We start from the raw sequence: 15,164 nt of genomic DNA, 5'->3' as shown, positions 1-15,164 counted from the left end.
AGCCTACCGTCTAACCTATGTTGAAGATATAAAAGCACGATGTTAATAGGGCATTCTCTGGGGTCCTCGCGTTGCGAAGAGCACCAGGTGACGAAAAGGTTCCATTTAAACGCGTAAGCCCGTCTCGTGGACGGAGCTCGTGCCGCGTTGATTGTGTTAGATACCGCTTGCGGTAAATCACCTAAACCTTGCGCGCGCTCAACGACCACACATGGAGATCCCACAGGTCGGGGCGCGGGTGCCATAATGTGCCCCCTCCTTGAGAAAGAAGGTCCTTCCTCGCGGCAATCCGCCAGGGAGGGGCTGTCGCGAGGAGCATTAACTCTGGAAACCAATTCTTGCTCGTCCAATATGGGGCGATCAGTAAAAGGCTCTCCTCGTCCTGCCTGACTTTGCACAGCGTCTGTGCGATTAAGCTCACTGGGGGGAATGCGTATTTGCGCATCCCCCGAGGCCAGCTGTGTGCCAATGCGTCCACGCCGAGGCTGCCCTCGGTTAGTGAATAAAATAGGCGACAGTGGGTATCGTCCGGCGACGCAAACAGGTCTATCTGCGCACGACCGAACTTCTTCCAAATTAGCTGGACCGTCTGGGGGTGGAGTCGCCATTCGCCGGGGCGCGCAGCTCGAGAAAGCGCGTCCGCTGCTGTATTGAGCGAGCCCGGAATGTGAATGGCACGAAGGGACCTCAGATGCTTCTGACTCCAAAGGAGGAGATGACGAGCGAGATGCGACAGGTGACGGGAGCGCAAACCGCCTTGACGGTTGATATACGCAACGGTCGCAGTGTTGTCGGTGCGTACTAGTACATCCTTCCCTCGCAGCTCCGTAGCGAAGCGTACAAGTCCCAGATATACTGCCCACAACTCTCGGCAATTGATATGCCAGTGCAACTGGGGTGCTGTCCACACCCCTGAAGCCGTAAGCTCGTCGTACGTGGCACCCCAGCCCGTGTCGGACGCATCTGTATGTACAACAGCATGCCGAGCGATCTGTCTCATGGACACACCGGACCTGAGAAACGCGGGGTCCGACCACGGGGGGAATGTTAGGCGACACGCAGGTGTAATGGTTACACGATGGATGCCGGCGCGCCACGCTCTCCTCGGGACTCGATCGTGAAGCCAACGCTGAAGCGGTCTCATATGGAGCAGCCCGAGCGGTGTCACGGCCGCTGCTGCTGCCATATGCCCCAGGAGCTTTTGAAATTGTTTCAGCGGGACCGCATTCTTCCCTCGGAATGAACCGAGGCAAGTCAGAATTGACTGGACGCGCTCTTCTGTCAAACGCGCCGATAAATCGATCGAGTCCAGTTCCATCCCGAGAAAAGAGATCCTCTGCGTGGGGCAGAGTTTGCTCTTTTCCCAGTTGACCCGAAGACCCAAACGGGCGAGATGCCGAAGCGTTAAATCTCTGTGTTCGCAAAGCGTCCGTCGAGAATGCGCTATTATAAGCCAATCGTCGAGGTAAGCCAATATGCGAACGCCGCTCTCTCTGAGGGGTTTTAACGCCGCCTCCACTACTTTCGTGAACACACGGGGAGAGAGGGATAGCCCGAACGGTAAAACTTTGTACTGGTATGCCCGTCCCTCGAATGCAAACCGGAGAAACGGTCTGTGACGAGGGAGAATGGACACATGAAAGTACGCGTCTTTCAGGTCTATAGCCGCAAACCAATCTTGGGGGCGAATTGAATTGAATATTTGCTTCGGTGTTATCATCCTGAAAGACCTCCTCTGCAGAGATTTGTTCAGAATGCGCAAATCCAAGATCGGTCGCAACCCCCCGCCCTTTTTGGGTACTATAAAATACGGGCTGTAGAAGCCCGATCTCATCTCGGTTGGAGGGACCGGCTCGATCGCGTCCTTCGCCAGCAGGACTTCGACCTCTGCACGCAGTACATGTGCATCGGACGCTTTCACCGTGGTGAAACGAATGCCCGAGAATTTGGGTGTGTGCCGGCTGAATTGTATTTCGTAACCGAGGCGGACAGTGCGTAAAACCCAATGAGACGGGCTGGGAAGCTGAAGCCAAGCCCCCAGGGACCGTACGAGGGGAATTAACGGCACTACCGGGGTACCCGCGGGGGGGCGGCAGAGCGGGACAGGTAGTACTGCCGGTACGTCTGCTAGGACAGCATAAGTATCTACAGTATGTGTGTGTGTGACACTGACCTGAGCCCGCTGAGGGTGACGGTCGTCTGGTCTCCTCAGCGGAGAGCACAGACTCCGATGAGGGTGCTGGTGGTCCCGTCTCCTCAGCGGAGAGCTGGAACTCCTCAGAACACCCGCTGGCGATAGAGGAGAGGGAGGAAGAGCATGTGAATGCCCGCTCACATCTCTCTCGATCCTCTGAAGACCTGGAGAAGGAATAGGAATGCACTCTTTTTGTGGTTTTGTGGGTGCCGGCTGAGAAGCCGGCGGAACAAAAACAAAACGAAACCAAGGATTCTCCATCCGGCCCTCTACCGGTGGAGGGAGCGATGCCGTCACCGTCTCCCGAAGAGTGATCCCATCCGATTCCAGGTCGCCCGTCTCAGGGCCGCTTCGATTTCCGTTTACCACGGGAAGCGGGCGGGGCGGGCTGCCGACGGCTGTTCCCCCTCCGTGGCCTGGAAGATGTTCTAGTGGGGGGGGTGGAGGCAGCCGCCGCAGGGCGCCCTCGGCGAGGAGCAGACGAGCCCGCCGGCGCTGGAGGGCGAGATGCAGGTCGCTTGCGCCGGGGCATGATCTGAGCGATCGCCTCTGTCTGCTTCTGGGCGGCGGAGAACTGCTGGGCGAAGGACTCCACCGACTCACCGAAAAGGCCAGCCTGCGACACTGGAGCGTCCAAGAACTTGTTCTTCTCCGCATCCGACATGTCCGCCAGACATAGCCATAAGTGGCGTTCCTGGACCACCATCGTGGACATGGCACGACCAATCGCCTGCGCTGTCACCTTCGTAGCGCGAAGAGCCAGGTCAGTGGCAGCCCGGAGCTCCGAAAGGACAGGCGAGTCGTGTCCTCCCTCGTGCAGATCCCTCAAGGCTTTAGCTTGGTGAACCTGCAGCAACGCCATTGCGTGCAGGGCTGAGGCCGCCTCTCCACATGCCTGGTGGGCAGCGCCCGTTAAACCGGAGGACTGTCTGCAGGCACGAGAGGGGAGGGTTGGGCGGTCCTTCCAAGAGGGAGCGTGAGCCGGACACAGCTGCATCGCGACAGCACGCTCCACGGGAGGGATCCCCGTATAACCCTTAGCGGCTCCGCTGGTGAGGGAGGTGAGGGGGGAGGGCTGAAACGGCCGTAATCTCGTGGAAAACGGCGACTTCCAGGTTCTAGTCAGCTCCTCGTGCACCTCGGGGAAGAAAGGCACCGGTGAAGAGGGTTGTGAAACCCGGGCAGCTCCAAAGAACCAATCATCCAGGCGGGACGGTTCGGGCTGAGGGGGGGGAACCCACTCTAACCCTACGGTCTCCGCCGCTCGAGCGAGCACGGCCACCATCTCTGGATCGAACTCCGGCGTCCCAACCCGACCAGAGGGAGGAAGGGCGTCGGGGTCCACGTCAGGGGGAGGAGGCCCACCCTTGGATGCTGCGGCGTCGGTGGACCCGGAGGGCGGCACGATGGATTCTAGAGACATCGTAGAACACGACGCTGAAGTCTCCATCGGCACATCAACCGGCTGTGGATGAGGAGGCTGAGAGCCTGAGGACGAATCCCCCGCTCGGCTCAGCACAGTGATGCGCAGGTCGTCCTTTGAGAGCTTCACAGCCGCACCGTGGCGGCGTTCAGCACTCGCATGACGAGGGTTGCGTTTTTCCCGGAGGAAAGACAACCGTCTGCGCAAATCCACAAGGGACATGTTCTCGCAGTGAGAACACTTACCCCCAGCGAACGCTGCCTCTGCGTGCTCGATGCCCAAACACGAAAGACAACGCTCGTGACCGTCCTTCGGACCCATGTATTTGCCGCACCCAAGATCGCACGGACGAAAAGCCATCCTGAAAAGGACGCTGATGTCCGGATATACGAGAGAGTGGCTGCCTTTAACAAGGCACAAAGCTCTCTCGTATCACTCTTTTAGGGAAATTCACTCAGATGCTCAGTTGATGATGCGCACAGGGAAGGCAACGCACACACTACTCAAAACAACAAAACAGGTGTAGAGCCGTGGAATTAAGCGAAGCGTCCGCTGTGGTACTGCTAGTCCAACCAACTTCAGCAATCGAATCCCACCAGAGTAAAGTAGCTTCTCAGTAGCAGATACTGCCGGCTTTCGAAGCGATAAAAAGCTAATTTCCCTATTTGCACCTGCTGCTTATATACGCACCTGGCAGGGCGGCGCCAGCATTATGCAAATATCTCAATGCCAAGTTCATTGGCGTTTTAGTAGTATTCGAAGCAGATTGGTCTCTCTAAGCGAGTTCCCAATTCGTCGGTCACGACGTGACGTCGTAGTGACCGACTGAAAGGGAACCCATGATTTACTCACCCCCAAGCTGTCCGAGTTGCATATGTCCATCGTTTTTTAGACAAACACATTTTCGGATATTTTAGAAAATATTTTAGATCTTTCTGTTGATTAAATGTAATGTTACGGGGAGTCCACGACCTTCAAGTCCAAAAAAGTGCGTCCATCCTTCACAAATTAAATCCAAACGGCTCCAGGATGATAAACAAAGGTCTTCTGTGGGTAATCCGTGTGGTGTTGTTGTAGAAATATCCATATTTAAAATGTTATTAACGTTATAAACTACCTTCCGGTAGCGCCGCCATCTTAGAGTGATGCGCATTCAGGATGAGAGCTTACGCAGCGTACAGAGTTTCTCTGCTGCTGCTCTGTGCCCCCGCCCTCCGAATTTGTCATACGTCACTAAGAAAAGTGCGTACACTACGCTAATACTCTCTCCTGAGTCTAAGATGGCGGCGCTACCGGAAGGTAGTTTATAACGTTAATAACATTTTAAATATGGATATTTCTACAACAACACCGCACGGATTACCCACAGAAGACCTTTGTTTATCATCCTGGAGCCGTTTGGATTTAATTTGTGAAGGATGGACGCACTTTTTTTGGACTTGAAGGTCGTGGACTATTGCTGGACCCCGTAACATTACATTTAATCAACAGAACGATCTAAAATATTTTCTAAAATATCCGAAAATGTGTTTGTCTAAAAAACGATGGACATATGCAACTCGGACAGCTTGGGGGTGAGTAAATCATGGGTTTAATATCGTTTTTGGCCGAACTATCCCTTTAAGCCATTTCAGCCAGGAAATTCATATTCATTACACAATTGAGGAGCTCAAATGTCTAAACGGCACCTCCCTCAAAAATAAGATAATGATATTAACCGAATGCTCTTGGCACATATTATACTGTACGTCTATCAAATACTTTTGCTTAAAATCCACTAAATCCTGGCCTTAGGATATTGGGAAATACAGGTTTGTTGGCAGAATCCATTAAAGAACAACTATGGTCCATTTTTTAACAGTTCCTTCGGTGTGTAACTGTGAATTAGTGTACATGTTAACAATATGCAAAAGGTACAAACCCCAAAGTAAACGATTATGCGAGTTTTCATTTCCAATGTAAATTTCTTTTCTTGGACTACAACAAACACACGGATTGTAGGCAACAGTTTACTTCCTGGGCTTGTTGACGTACTGTAGACAAGACCGACATTATCATAATTCCTCCCACTTTGACTCACAGTCTGTAAGTTAACACCTGTTAGCATTGCATTATGAGCGAATCTTTCAAACATGGTAAGGAGCGTCATATTTCCGGCTGACGTCAGAGGTATTCAGGCCAATCACAATGTACAGATTAGCTGGCCAATCAGTGACATAGAGCTTTTCAAATCGATGAGTTTTGTACAAAATCAGAGTGTTTGAGGAAAGCAGTATATCTGGAGCTACAAAAATTTACGGTATGTGGAAAATAATGTTTTTTTTAACCATAAACCATGCAAACTCATTGTATTATACCAAATACACAAAAAACTTTTTTTTAGCAATGAAATAGGTGCACTTTAAAGGTGATATAGAATGATTGAACGGGGTATTCATCCTTGTTCTGTGATGTGACATGAAGACAAAATGTTTTTTGTGTATTTGGTATAACACAATAAGTTTGCGTGGTTTATGGTTAGAAGCTTCCTAAAAACCTCTCTCAGATAGCTCTATTAGGGTGGGGGATTTTAAACAAGCGGTTTTGCACCTATTTGGCTCCCCCTACTGGCTTAACTTGCAATCTCATTACTGATTGGCTGACTTTGCTGCCACTCAAAAAATGTAGCCATTATTTTAAAGTGGAGGGGCAGGGAGATGCCTGTGATGTCATAAGCATCAGTTTTTCAGATTGGGCCGTTTTCTGGCTGACATTTCTAAAAGAGGAATTTCTATGAGACTGAGATGTTTAGCATGTCTAGCACTTTTTGTATGTTTGTGAATGCGGGTAGACTACCATTATTCAACAAAGACAAGGTAAACATGGTTTTTCATTCTTTGTCCCTTTTAAGAGTCACATTAAAAAAAATGCTCATTTACAAGAAAACATGTCAGATGCACTTATAGAGGGTTGAAAATGTTGCTTGTTTTACTTTTAGGAGAAACAGTTTAAAAATACAGTACATGTTTTCCAGTAATAATAACATCACAAGTCTCTTATGAGGGTGAACCTGAAAACACAATAGGAGGTTAGGGTGGAAGACATGTACAAACCAAGTCCAAAGCCTCTTTTCCCTCCCATAAATCTGTACAAGATTAGACCAGTATTCATTGTGATTCGGCTCAGCTTGTATAATAGAACAAGTAAACACTGAACACAATGTCAGAATGACCTGCACATTACAATAACATAGCTCTAGGGAAAACTGTGATTAATAAATCAATGTTTACATTCTCTGAAAGACCTAGAAGCTGGTGGTGCATGACCATCAAAGACATCTTCTGCCATCAACTACAACCACATGATAATGTATATTTGGGTAATTTTATCATGCTACAAACTGTCTATGCATTGTACAAGTTTATAGTATCTGTTACAAGAGATATTAAATATCAGTGCAGAACAGCAGCACCTGGCTGACTGTAAAGTAAGGCCTTATATATAGGGTTAATCTCTAACCATACAACCTGAATACATTCAGGTGAGCTCACTCACGCCCTCCGGCCTTTCCGGAGCAAAGAGACCAAACAGTAGCCAAAAGTAAACTTAAACCCTGACTAAGCACTTCACCTTCAGATCCACAATGAGTCATGAAGAGCAATTTCCAAAACTCTATTCTTTACTTTCACAATCAAGCTCATAGAAACACAGACTAAAGTGTTGCATTGCATACTTGTCTTATAAACCAACTGACTCATTATAGTTAATAATTTGGCTTATTATTTACATTTACACATTTGGCAGATTATTTTTTTCAAAGCGACTAACACTGCATCCAAGCTATACATTTTTATCATTATGTGTGTTCCCCCAGGGAATCGAACCGATGACCTTTGTGCTGCTCAATACAATGACCTACCAACTGAGCTAATTGATGACAAAATAATATATCATATACATTATGTTGTGTATCGTGATTAGGGCTGGGCAAAAAAAAAAAAAAAATCGATTTTTCGATTAATCGTTCTTTAAAACGTGGTCGATTCAGAATCGATTCTCAAAGAGCAGAATCGATTTTCTTCATTCATATTTATTTCTGCAAACATTGAACGAAAGATTAACATTAATCGAATTATAGTCTTCTTCACTAGATGTCACCCTCTTTTTTGCCTAGCGCATGTTAGGAGCAAGAGGCAAGCCTGTCATTCATTCATTCAGTGCTTAAAATGGCGGTTTCAGGTGCTTCGTCGATTTTATTAATTACCTACTTGTAACCTGCTGTTCACTGTTCTTTTTATTAAAATAGTATTTGTATTAAATCTATATTCATTGAGTTGAATAGAGTATAAAAACCGCCTGAGAACCAGAACCGAAAATGAATCGAGAATCGAATCGATTTGGCAGCTTGTGAATCGAAATCGAATCGATCTGGAAAATCTGAATCGATGCCCAGCCCTAATCGTGATCATACAAGTCAAGACCAACACAGCCTGCATGCATTCAGAATGCAACTCTACATATTAACTGAGATGCTGACGCTTAGGTCAGACCAAAGCTTAATTAGATAATTCGGCTTTCAAAAAAAACCCATTTTGTTGTTAATAGCTCATTGGATTGGCAATTTGTGAAAACTAACATCTATAATACATGAGCAGACACACAAAGTCGTAACAATATAAATTGAAATATGTTTTTGTGACGATCATCTTTGAACTTCACCAGAATGAAAGAATGAAAATGATAGCATCATTCGAGAATATTCAGTGAAGTGATGAGCGATATTCCGGAACTGGATCATTTTTAGCATTCCTCTCAGAGTGAGAGAGGGACATTATTCAACACTTGGCATCAGACAATTTACCCAGCTTGAGGTCATGTATTAAGATACTATTATGACAAAATTTTACTCATTTTAATAACATGATCATGTTAGTTACACACAACACTGTAAAATAAATTTTTATCCACATGTGAGATCCCTGGGATGACTTTGGCGTACTGTGTTTTAACAATCTTTTTTACATTATCCTACATAATTATTATTGACGTATTGAAATCAAAGTTAAATCAATGGGTCAAATCACACTGATGGAGTAGATTTTGCGACTTTAGCCTGGATTTCACAGAGAGGGTCAGGTATAACATGGCCAATGACGGCATTTCTCCTAACAGCAAATTATTATAAAAACATAAAAGCACACAAGGGTAAAATTATCATGGCTTAGTACTGCACTGCTGTGTGTATATTTTGAGGCAATTCTTGTTTTGATATGCATAACGTTTCATCCTCTCAGACATGAAGATTCAATGTGATCATCATTCATCTTTCCATCGACTGATGCTGCTTCAAAAATCTTAACATCCTGAGCTACAATCAGACGGCTGACATTTAAAATAAAGCTCCAAAGACCATGAGCAGCCAACAGAGCTATCAGGAGCAATAGAGACACAGAATATGTTTTGACAGCTTTTACTGCATCTGGGAGTAATTTTTACAAATGCATCAGATGCAATCAAGCATTTCCCAATTTATGTTTAAACTACAGAAATCTCAATGTGCAACTGTGATTATAAAGTTAATTAACGGATGTAACTGACGGTTGCCAAATATTTTAAAAATCAGTTATAAACCATTATATGTCACTTTGGTCTCAGTGTGATCTAAGTTGAAGGAACTCCTTGAACTTCACTATCACCCACAGCAATAAGGGGTAAAGGTCAAAAGAGAGCCGATTTAAGTTATACTCAGAAACAGGGATTGTTTCCCATCTTATGACTCGAGCTGTACTACATATTGCCATGTGACAGCTTACAGCCCTTTAGATTCTTTAAATCTCATAAAAGATTACACAGATTATTACAATAATGAAACTATGTCTGTCCAGGCAGTTCCTAAATCACCATGTACAGTATGAAAAACACTTCTGCAACAAAGAGTGAAATACTTAAAGTACAGATCCGTATGCAAGGAATGCAATAATTCATGTTTTATTAACCCAGAGATGGCCCATGGCAACAGTGGTACAAAGTCACTTTCGAGTTAAATGTTTTTGTAAAGGACAAAGGTGATAACTTAATATGTCTAAAGGGTCGAGACTAACACAACAGTTTCAAAACAAATTATCATTCTTATTGCAATTGCTATAGATCCATAATAATTTTACTAGTCACAGTTGGCATGAAAAATATAAAGAGTCTATTGCTTGGAATGCGATACCACCTTAAGAATGACGTCACCCATCATTTACAGTTGCGTACACACAGACTGAAATTTAAGAAATAAAGTAAATAAAATAAACTTTAGGGTTTTAGGTGTGCAGGAAATGTTCAGGAACATAGAAGGTCTCTGAAGATGATAAGGTGTAAATGACAAAACAAAATAACTATTTTCCCAAATTCTCCAAATTCGTTTCACAGTTTAATATGAAGTGAATCTGGCATTTTCCAGTCTAATCAAACCGATGATTTTATATGAATGCATTATAAATTATTTTTGCTCTTTCTCAGAATTATTTTTTTCTCACACAGAGTGTTCAAAACGAGTCTACTACACTCTTGACAGAGACCAAAAGAAGCGGGTGCCACAGAAATGCACCTTTCAGTATTTGTCATTTAGTATATTATTAATCTATTAGATCCTGATAAAATTAGATTTTTTATGAACACCAAAACGCTTTAAAAAGCACGAATCTCCTTTTACAGGCAAATTTGTAACTCTGAAGAAACGACAAGAAAATGCTCGCAGAATTTATTGAAGTTGGTCAACTGCATACAACGACCAATCAAAAGATTTTCAAGCTTTAAACGTATTAACTTGAAATATCAAGTGTACGAGAATATGAATAAATTCATTTAAAAATGTTAGAAATACAACGGCATACGCTTACCTGTGCGTTCACCAACATGAAACCGCGCGACGCTCCCCCTCCCGCGAACGAGCTGCGCGTTCACCTGTTCAACTTCAGACAGCACGTGCTGAGGGAGGAGGAGTTCAGATCTCGCTGTTATAAACAGGTAACAGTGTTTGTATGATTAGCTCAGGTTTCGTGTTTTAAATAAATCCTTTCGTGACAAGTTTATATGTGAAGGACACTTGTCGTATTAAGGTAAGTAAATTAAAAGTGCATTCAAAAGCTGTGAACTGTATTTGAGCCCCAGTATACTAAAAAAGTAATTGGAGAAAATCATAGCTTTTCATCTTAAATGCAAAGCATGGTTAAAGATTCTAGATTTGTATTTGTTTTATTCCATATACAGTAGTTTTAATGAGATCCTATTACATTCCCAGGTTCGTTTACTGTAGGTAGATCAGGAGACTTTTGACATTCAGATCAGATGATTGTCAACGTCCCTGGATACACCCAGACTTTATCTGAGCACGTTGTTATTGTTCATGTGTGAATAAGAGATGTTAAAGTAAATAGTTCACTCAAAAATAAAGAAATATCCCATGATTTACTCACTGTTCAATCACATTACAAAACCAGGACGAACCAAAATAATATATAACTTACTGCCCCCTTATGGTAGTAAAGGGAAAGTACAAATGCTTACTAAAATCGATTGAAAATTAAATATATAATTTTATATATGATAAATAAAATATAATTGCTGTCAAAGATTTTGTTTAATGTTTAAATATTATATTTAATTTTAAGTTTTTTTTAAGTGTAATAAACCCTTAACATATTTAATAATGACATTTACAGAAAACAAAATAACCTCTTCACAAAACACTCTTTAATCCCATTAAATGCCGTAACAAATCAGCAGTATTAAACTAAATGCAAAAAACTCTGTGCAATAAGTATTTTTCATACTACTTCAGTGAAGTTTGCTCTTTTCTGGGCAGAAAGGGTCAAATCGAGGATTACTTTGCATAAGGAGAGCTGTGATGGCCTGGTTACGCTGTGCATAACGAAACATGCATCTGGTCCCTGCCAGGTGCTCCAGATGGTCCTGTTTCTTAAGCGTCTTCCAATCCACAACCCTTCTCTCAATCTGATGAACAAGAACAAAAGATGTTGTTGCTGCTTGTTTTTTAATGAAGGTAAGCAAAGATATTAGAAGTAAATGAAATGAATTTGGTGTAACAGAAACACAGGTCTTTTTTTTGCTGATCACCATTGAGGGCTCTGTATTTGATTCTTGCAATATGTGTGTAGAGTGACGTCTCATAGCATCCCACAGGGCTTCTGCACTCATGTGATCTAATAAAACAGACCGCAAAGTGGATGAGCGCGTGAACAAAATGCATATGATATCAGATTACAATGGTATTACTTGTGCCTTATGATATTAGCCAGACCATTGTAAAATCTACACCTATGCTTGAATACCAGTCATTTAACAGTTTTACACATCTACATCCCTTGCATTTGTGTTTATTTTTTTCATTTTTAATTTGATTGTTTTTAGATATAAGAGCACAGATTTATGCTAAATTGCACCTATATAATTCTGCAGATAAAAATCTAAGTATAAGCTTATTATTATTATTACATGGTGCTTGTCTTTATATAATTTAAAAGAGTTGCATTGAAGAATAATGGGTGCTTAACCCCAACTGTATGAGGCACAATCTGTGTGTAAACAATATCATGTTTGCAAAAATATTTTATTGTCCTTAATAAACAATAAACCATTTATTATTAAAGTCAACCGATAGTCCTGCAAAATTGTGATAAAATACTGTAAAAATGCAGCATGAAGTTTTGACAACTTAATTATTAATTAAGTAAATTCAACCTACTTTTTAAATTTTGACTAATGATTAGTTGACATAACTTAAAAAAAACAAGTTTTTTTTACGTAATGTCACTTGGGTAGTAACCTTTCAAAAAGTACACCATTGCACCAAAAACCTTCATATAATTAGTACCTTGGAGGTGCATATAAATACAAAATAGTTCATATTAGTACCTCAACACATATATACATATTGGTACCAAATGTATACAAATCTGTGCCGTAATTAGGACCTTTCAAAGGGTACTACCCAAGTGACATCTTCGCACCATTTCTTTTTTTTTACCATTTAGTTTAGGGCTTTTTCTTTTTTACAGAACAAAGACAAAAGAGAACAATTGAGGGACAGATGCACAAAAAGACAAATTATTAAGCTGAATACAAACTCGTAAATGTTGTAGAGCCACTTAATCCATATTAAAATAAAATATCAATTAGCCTTATGATTAATACATTATAACAAGAAAAATAAAATGCATTATCCTGACTATGTCAGCTGTCTAAAAAAAACGTTGAGCACTACATTACACAGATAACCAATATGTACAAAGAGGTTATCTTCGCACCATTTCTGACCAATTTTAATTTAAACGTATTTCTTATATCAATTTGTAAACACTTTAGTGAAATGTCATACCTCTCATGTCATCTTGTAGCTGGGAAAACCAATGAGGTATGTCTTTTGACCGGCGAGAGAAAGGGCTGAGAAAATACTCAGCTGTTGATTCGCCAAACAAACTGAAAGACAGATTACCAGCTGATCAAATAATTACAATACGCGGTTAAATGAAACGCAACTTGATTTACTACAACCAAATAACACACACATTGTAATCATGTGATTTAGACACACCAGACCTGATGAGATGTTCCTTGCACTTAAGATTGCAGTCATCATGCATCAATTGATTTTCCAGCTGGTCTTTCTTCACATTTTGATCCATTATTCTGAAGAGTTTTGGACAGCACAAGCACATACAGGCAAGCAAAGGATGCTTTTTCAGTCAAAACCAATAAAAAGATTCAAAGATATATGACATGCTGACATATCTTATCTCGACATGACCTAAGATGGAAAAGAATTTGCTTCTATTACACTTAACACAAATTAAGGTCCTACAAATAGATTTTTACAGCGATGCCATATGAATCATTTTTTGTTCTTATATGGCTTTGTGTAGCATCGTGTATCTTTAGTTATATGAGTGTAGGTTGATACTTAATACTAGCAAGCTTTAAAAACTATGCAAAAGAAATTAATAAACACATGTTATTGACCGAACCGTAAGAAGCCACAATACAAAAAACACCATGCATTCTTACCTATATATAGATATATATCCTTCTTACTGCCACTTCTTGTAAACTTAACATCCAGCTGACTGAGACAGGATCAAATGTTACAGATATTGCCTGTGCCATGCAACTCGGTTCAGGCTGTGGGGTAGTTGTGACATCCATGGAGATTCAGTTACCCAGGTGACAGAAAGCACCTGAATCCTCTAAGGAATGAAGATGTCCCATCCCTTCTGACACATTTCCTAGGGAGTGTGGGATAGTATGTGTTGGCCCAGAAGTGATGTGTCCGCATGTGTTTAATAATTGACTCTACAGCTGCGGGTCCAAACATGCTCTGTTAATACCAAAGCTGACTATGGAAAAAAGAGGGACACAGATAAAAGCTAATATTATGGTAATATAAAATCATCTAATCTAATAGTTTTAGAAATGACCTGTATGACTTTTTTCTCTGTGAACACAAAAGAGATGTTGAAGAATGCACACGTCACTCTTTTTATAATAGATGAAGACTGGATATTTTAAGTTTCATTAAAGCATCATTAACGTGCTCCATATATCTTCTGCATCATACTGCAGCTCATGTAAGAAACATCCCAAACACATCACTTCAACAGTTTCCCTTTCAGCACAACCGATTTCAAATGGTGCTAGAAAGCTCGAGTCCACTCTGAACACCAGAAGAAATCAGTCGTGCTGCCTAAGGCACAGTAGAGTCACAACAGAGATCTATTTCTGTGAAGCATCATTTAATCAGTTTAATAAATAATGTAAATGCATTTGAATGGGCAATGTAAAAATAAATTGAATACCAACAGCAGTCTATATACTCATACTGATATGTGGATCGCTTCAGGAGGACATTCCCATACAGCATGTATATTGTTGATGTTAGTTGATGTGTCTCTGTTATAACCGGAGGGCCCCTGTGAGGGACGCTGTGTGTGTCAGAGCAGCTTAGCCATGGACCATCAGAGCAGAAAAGAGAGGAGCTCCCAAAGTCAGCATGACATCACTCTGTGTGAGCGGATGAAATGTGCATAAACACGCTTTAATATTGAAATCATAAACATATAGGAAATTGAAAAAGTAACAATACAATAGGGTTTGAAAAATGTACGTTTTTTTATTCAAACATTTAATTACAAATTGTATCATCAGCATAAAAGTTTTCACTTGGAAAATTATGAATTTCAAATAGTCTTAAAAGTAGGCCCGGTACTAGGCTTGCTGGACTGGGGGGGGCAGTCAGGATTTTTGGGTGGGCAGCCATTTCTCGACTAAAATGATTCATACACTAAAATTATGGATGTTTCAATCCAATATTACTTTGCATGTCTTATAATAAAAGGCAATTTATATGTCATTTTGCACGTTCACATTTTAAAAGTAGATGCAATTAGATTAATGATTTATAATGTTATAATGATTACACTATTTTGACACATTTAGTCACAGTTAATGAAATCAGGCAAGCAGGTGATATAAATATAAAGCTGTACATATAGCTATATTTTATTA

At 42.0% G+C, this 15,164-nt stretch overlaps 2 protein-coding genes across 2 annotated transcripts in view; both read right to left on the bottom strand.

Moving 5' to 3' along the window:
* Positions 1 to 10,556, bottom strand: part of lamb2l (laminin, beta 2-like) — a 56,983-nt gene extending 46,427 nt beyond the window's left edge. Inside the window, exon 1 of the mRNA XM_065285983.2 lies at positions 10,484 to 10,556. The gene's annotated coding sequence lies outside the window, so the exon portion shown is untranslated. The remainder of the gene's footprint in view (positions 1 to 10,483) is intronic.
* Positions 10,557 to 11,323: 767 nt separating this feature from the next.
* LOC135776073 (uncharacterized) lies at positions 11,324 to 14,245 on the bottom strand. The gene is made up of 5 exons (XM_065286687.2): positions 13,668 to 14,245; positions 13,203 to 13,292; positions 12,982 to 13,082; positions 11,721 to 11,806; positions 11,324 to 11,597 (listed from the first exon to the last, which is right to left on the bottom strand). Exons 2-5 carry the CDS (start codon positions 13,286 to 13,288, stop codon positions 11,421 to 11,423), a joined length of 450 nt encoding a protein of 149 aa, XP_065142759.1. The 5' UTR covers positions 13,289 to 13,292; positions 13,668 to 14,245; the 3' UTR covers positions 11,324 to 11,420.
* Positions 14,246 to 15,164: the final 919 nt, after the last annotated feature.

The sequence above is a fragment of the Paramisgurnus dabryanus genome, chromosome 21 (assembly GCF_030506205.2).
Source record: "Paramisgurnus dabryanus chromosome 21, PD_genome_1.1, whole genome shotgun sequence".
Classification (NCBI taxonomy): domain Eukaryota; kingdom Metazoa; phylum Chordata; class Actinopteri; order Cypriniformes; family Cobitidae; genus Paramisgurnus; species Paramisgurnus dabryanus.
This window is presented reverse-complemented; position numbering and strand designations above follow the sequence as displayed.

Excerpts from the sequence above, each read along its gene's own strand:
- LOC135776073 (XM_065286687.2), bottom strand. The coding sequence starts at position 13,288 with ATGGATCAAAATGTGAAGAAAGACCAGCTGGAAAATCAATTGATGCAT. Across the intron at positions 13,083-13,202 it reads TGCAAGGAACATCTCATCAG|TTTGTTTGGCGAATCAACAG; the intron begins GTCTGGTGTGTC and ends TCTGTCTTTCAG. Across the intron at positions 11,598-11,720 it reads CAAATACAGAGCCCTCAATG|ATTGAGAGAAGGGTTGTGGA; the intron begins GTGATCAGCAAA and ends CTTGTTCATCAG.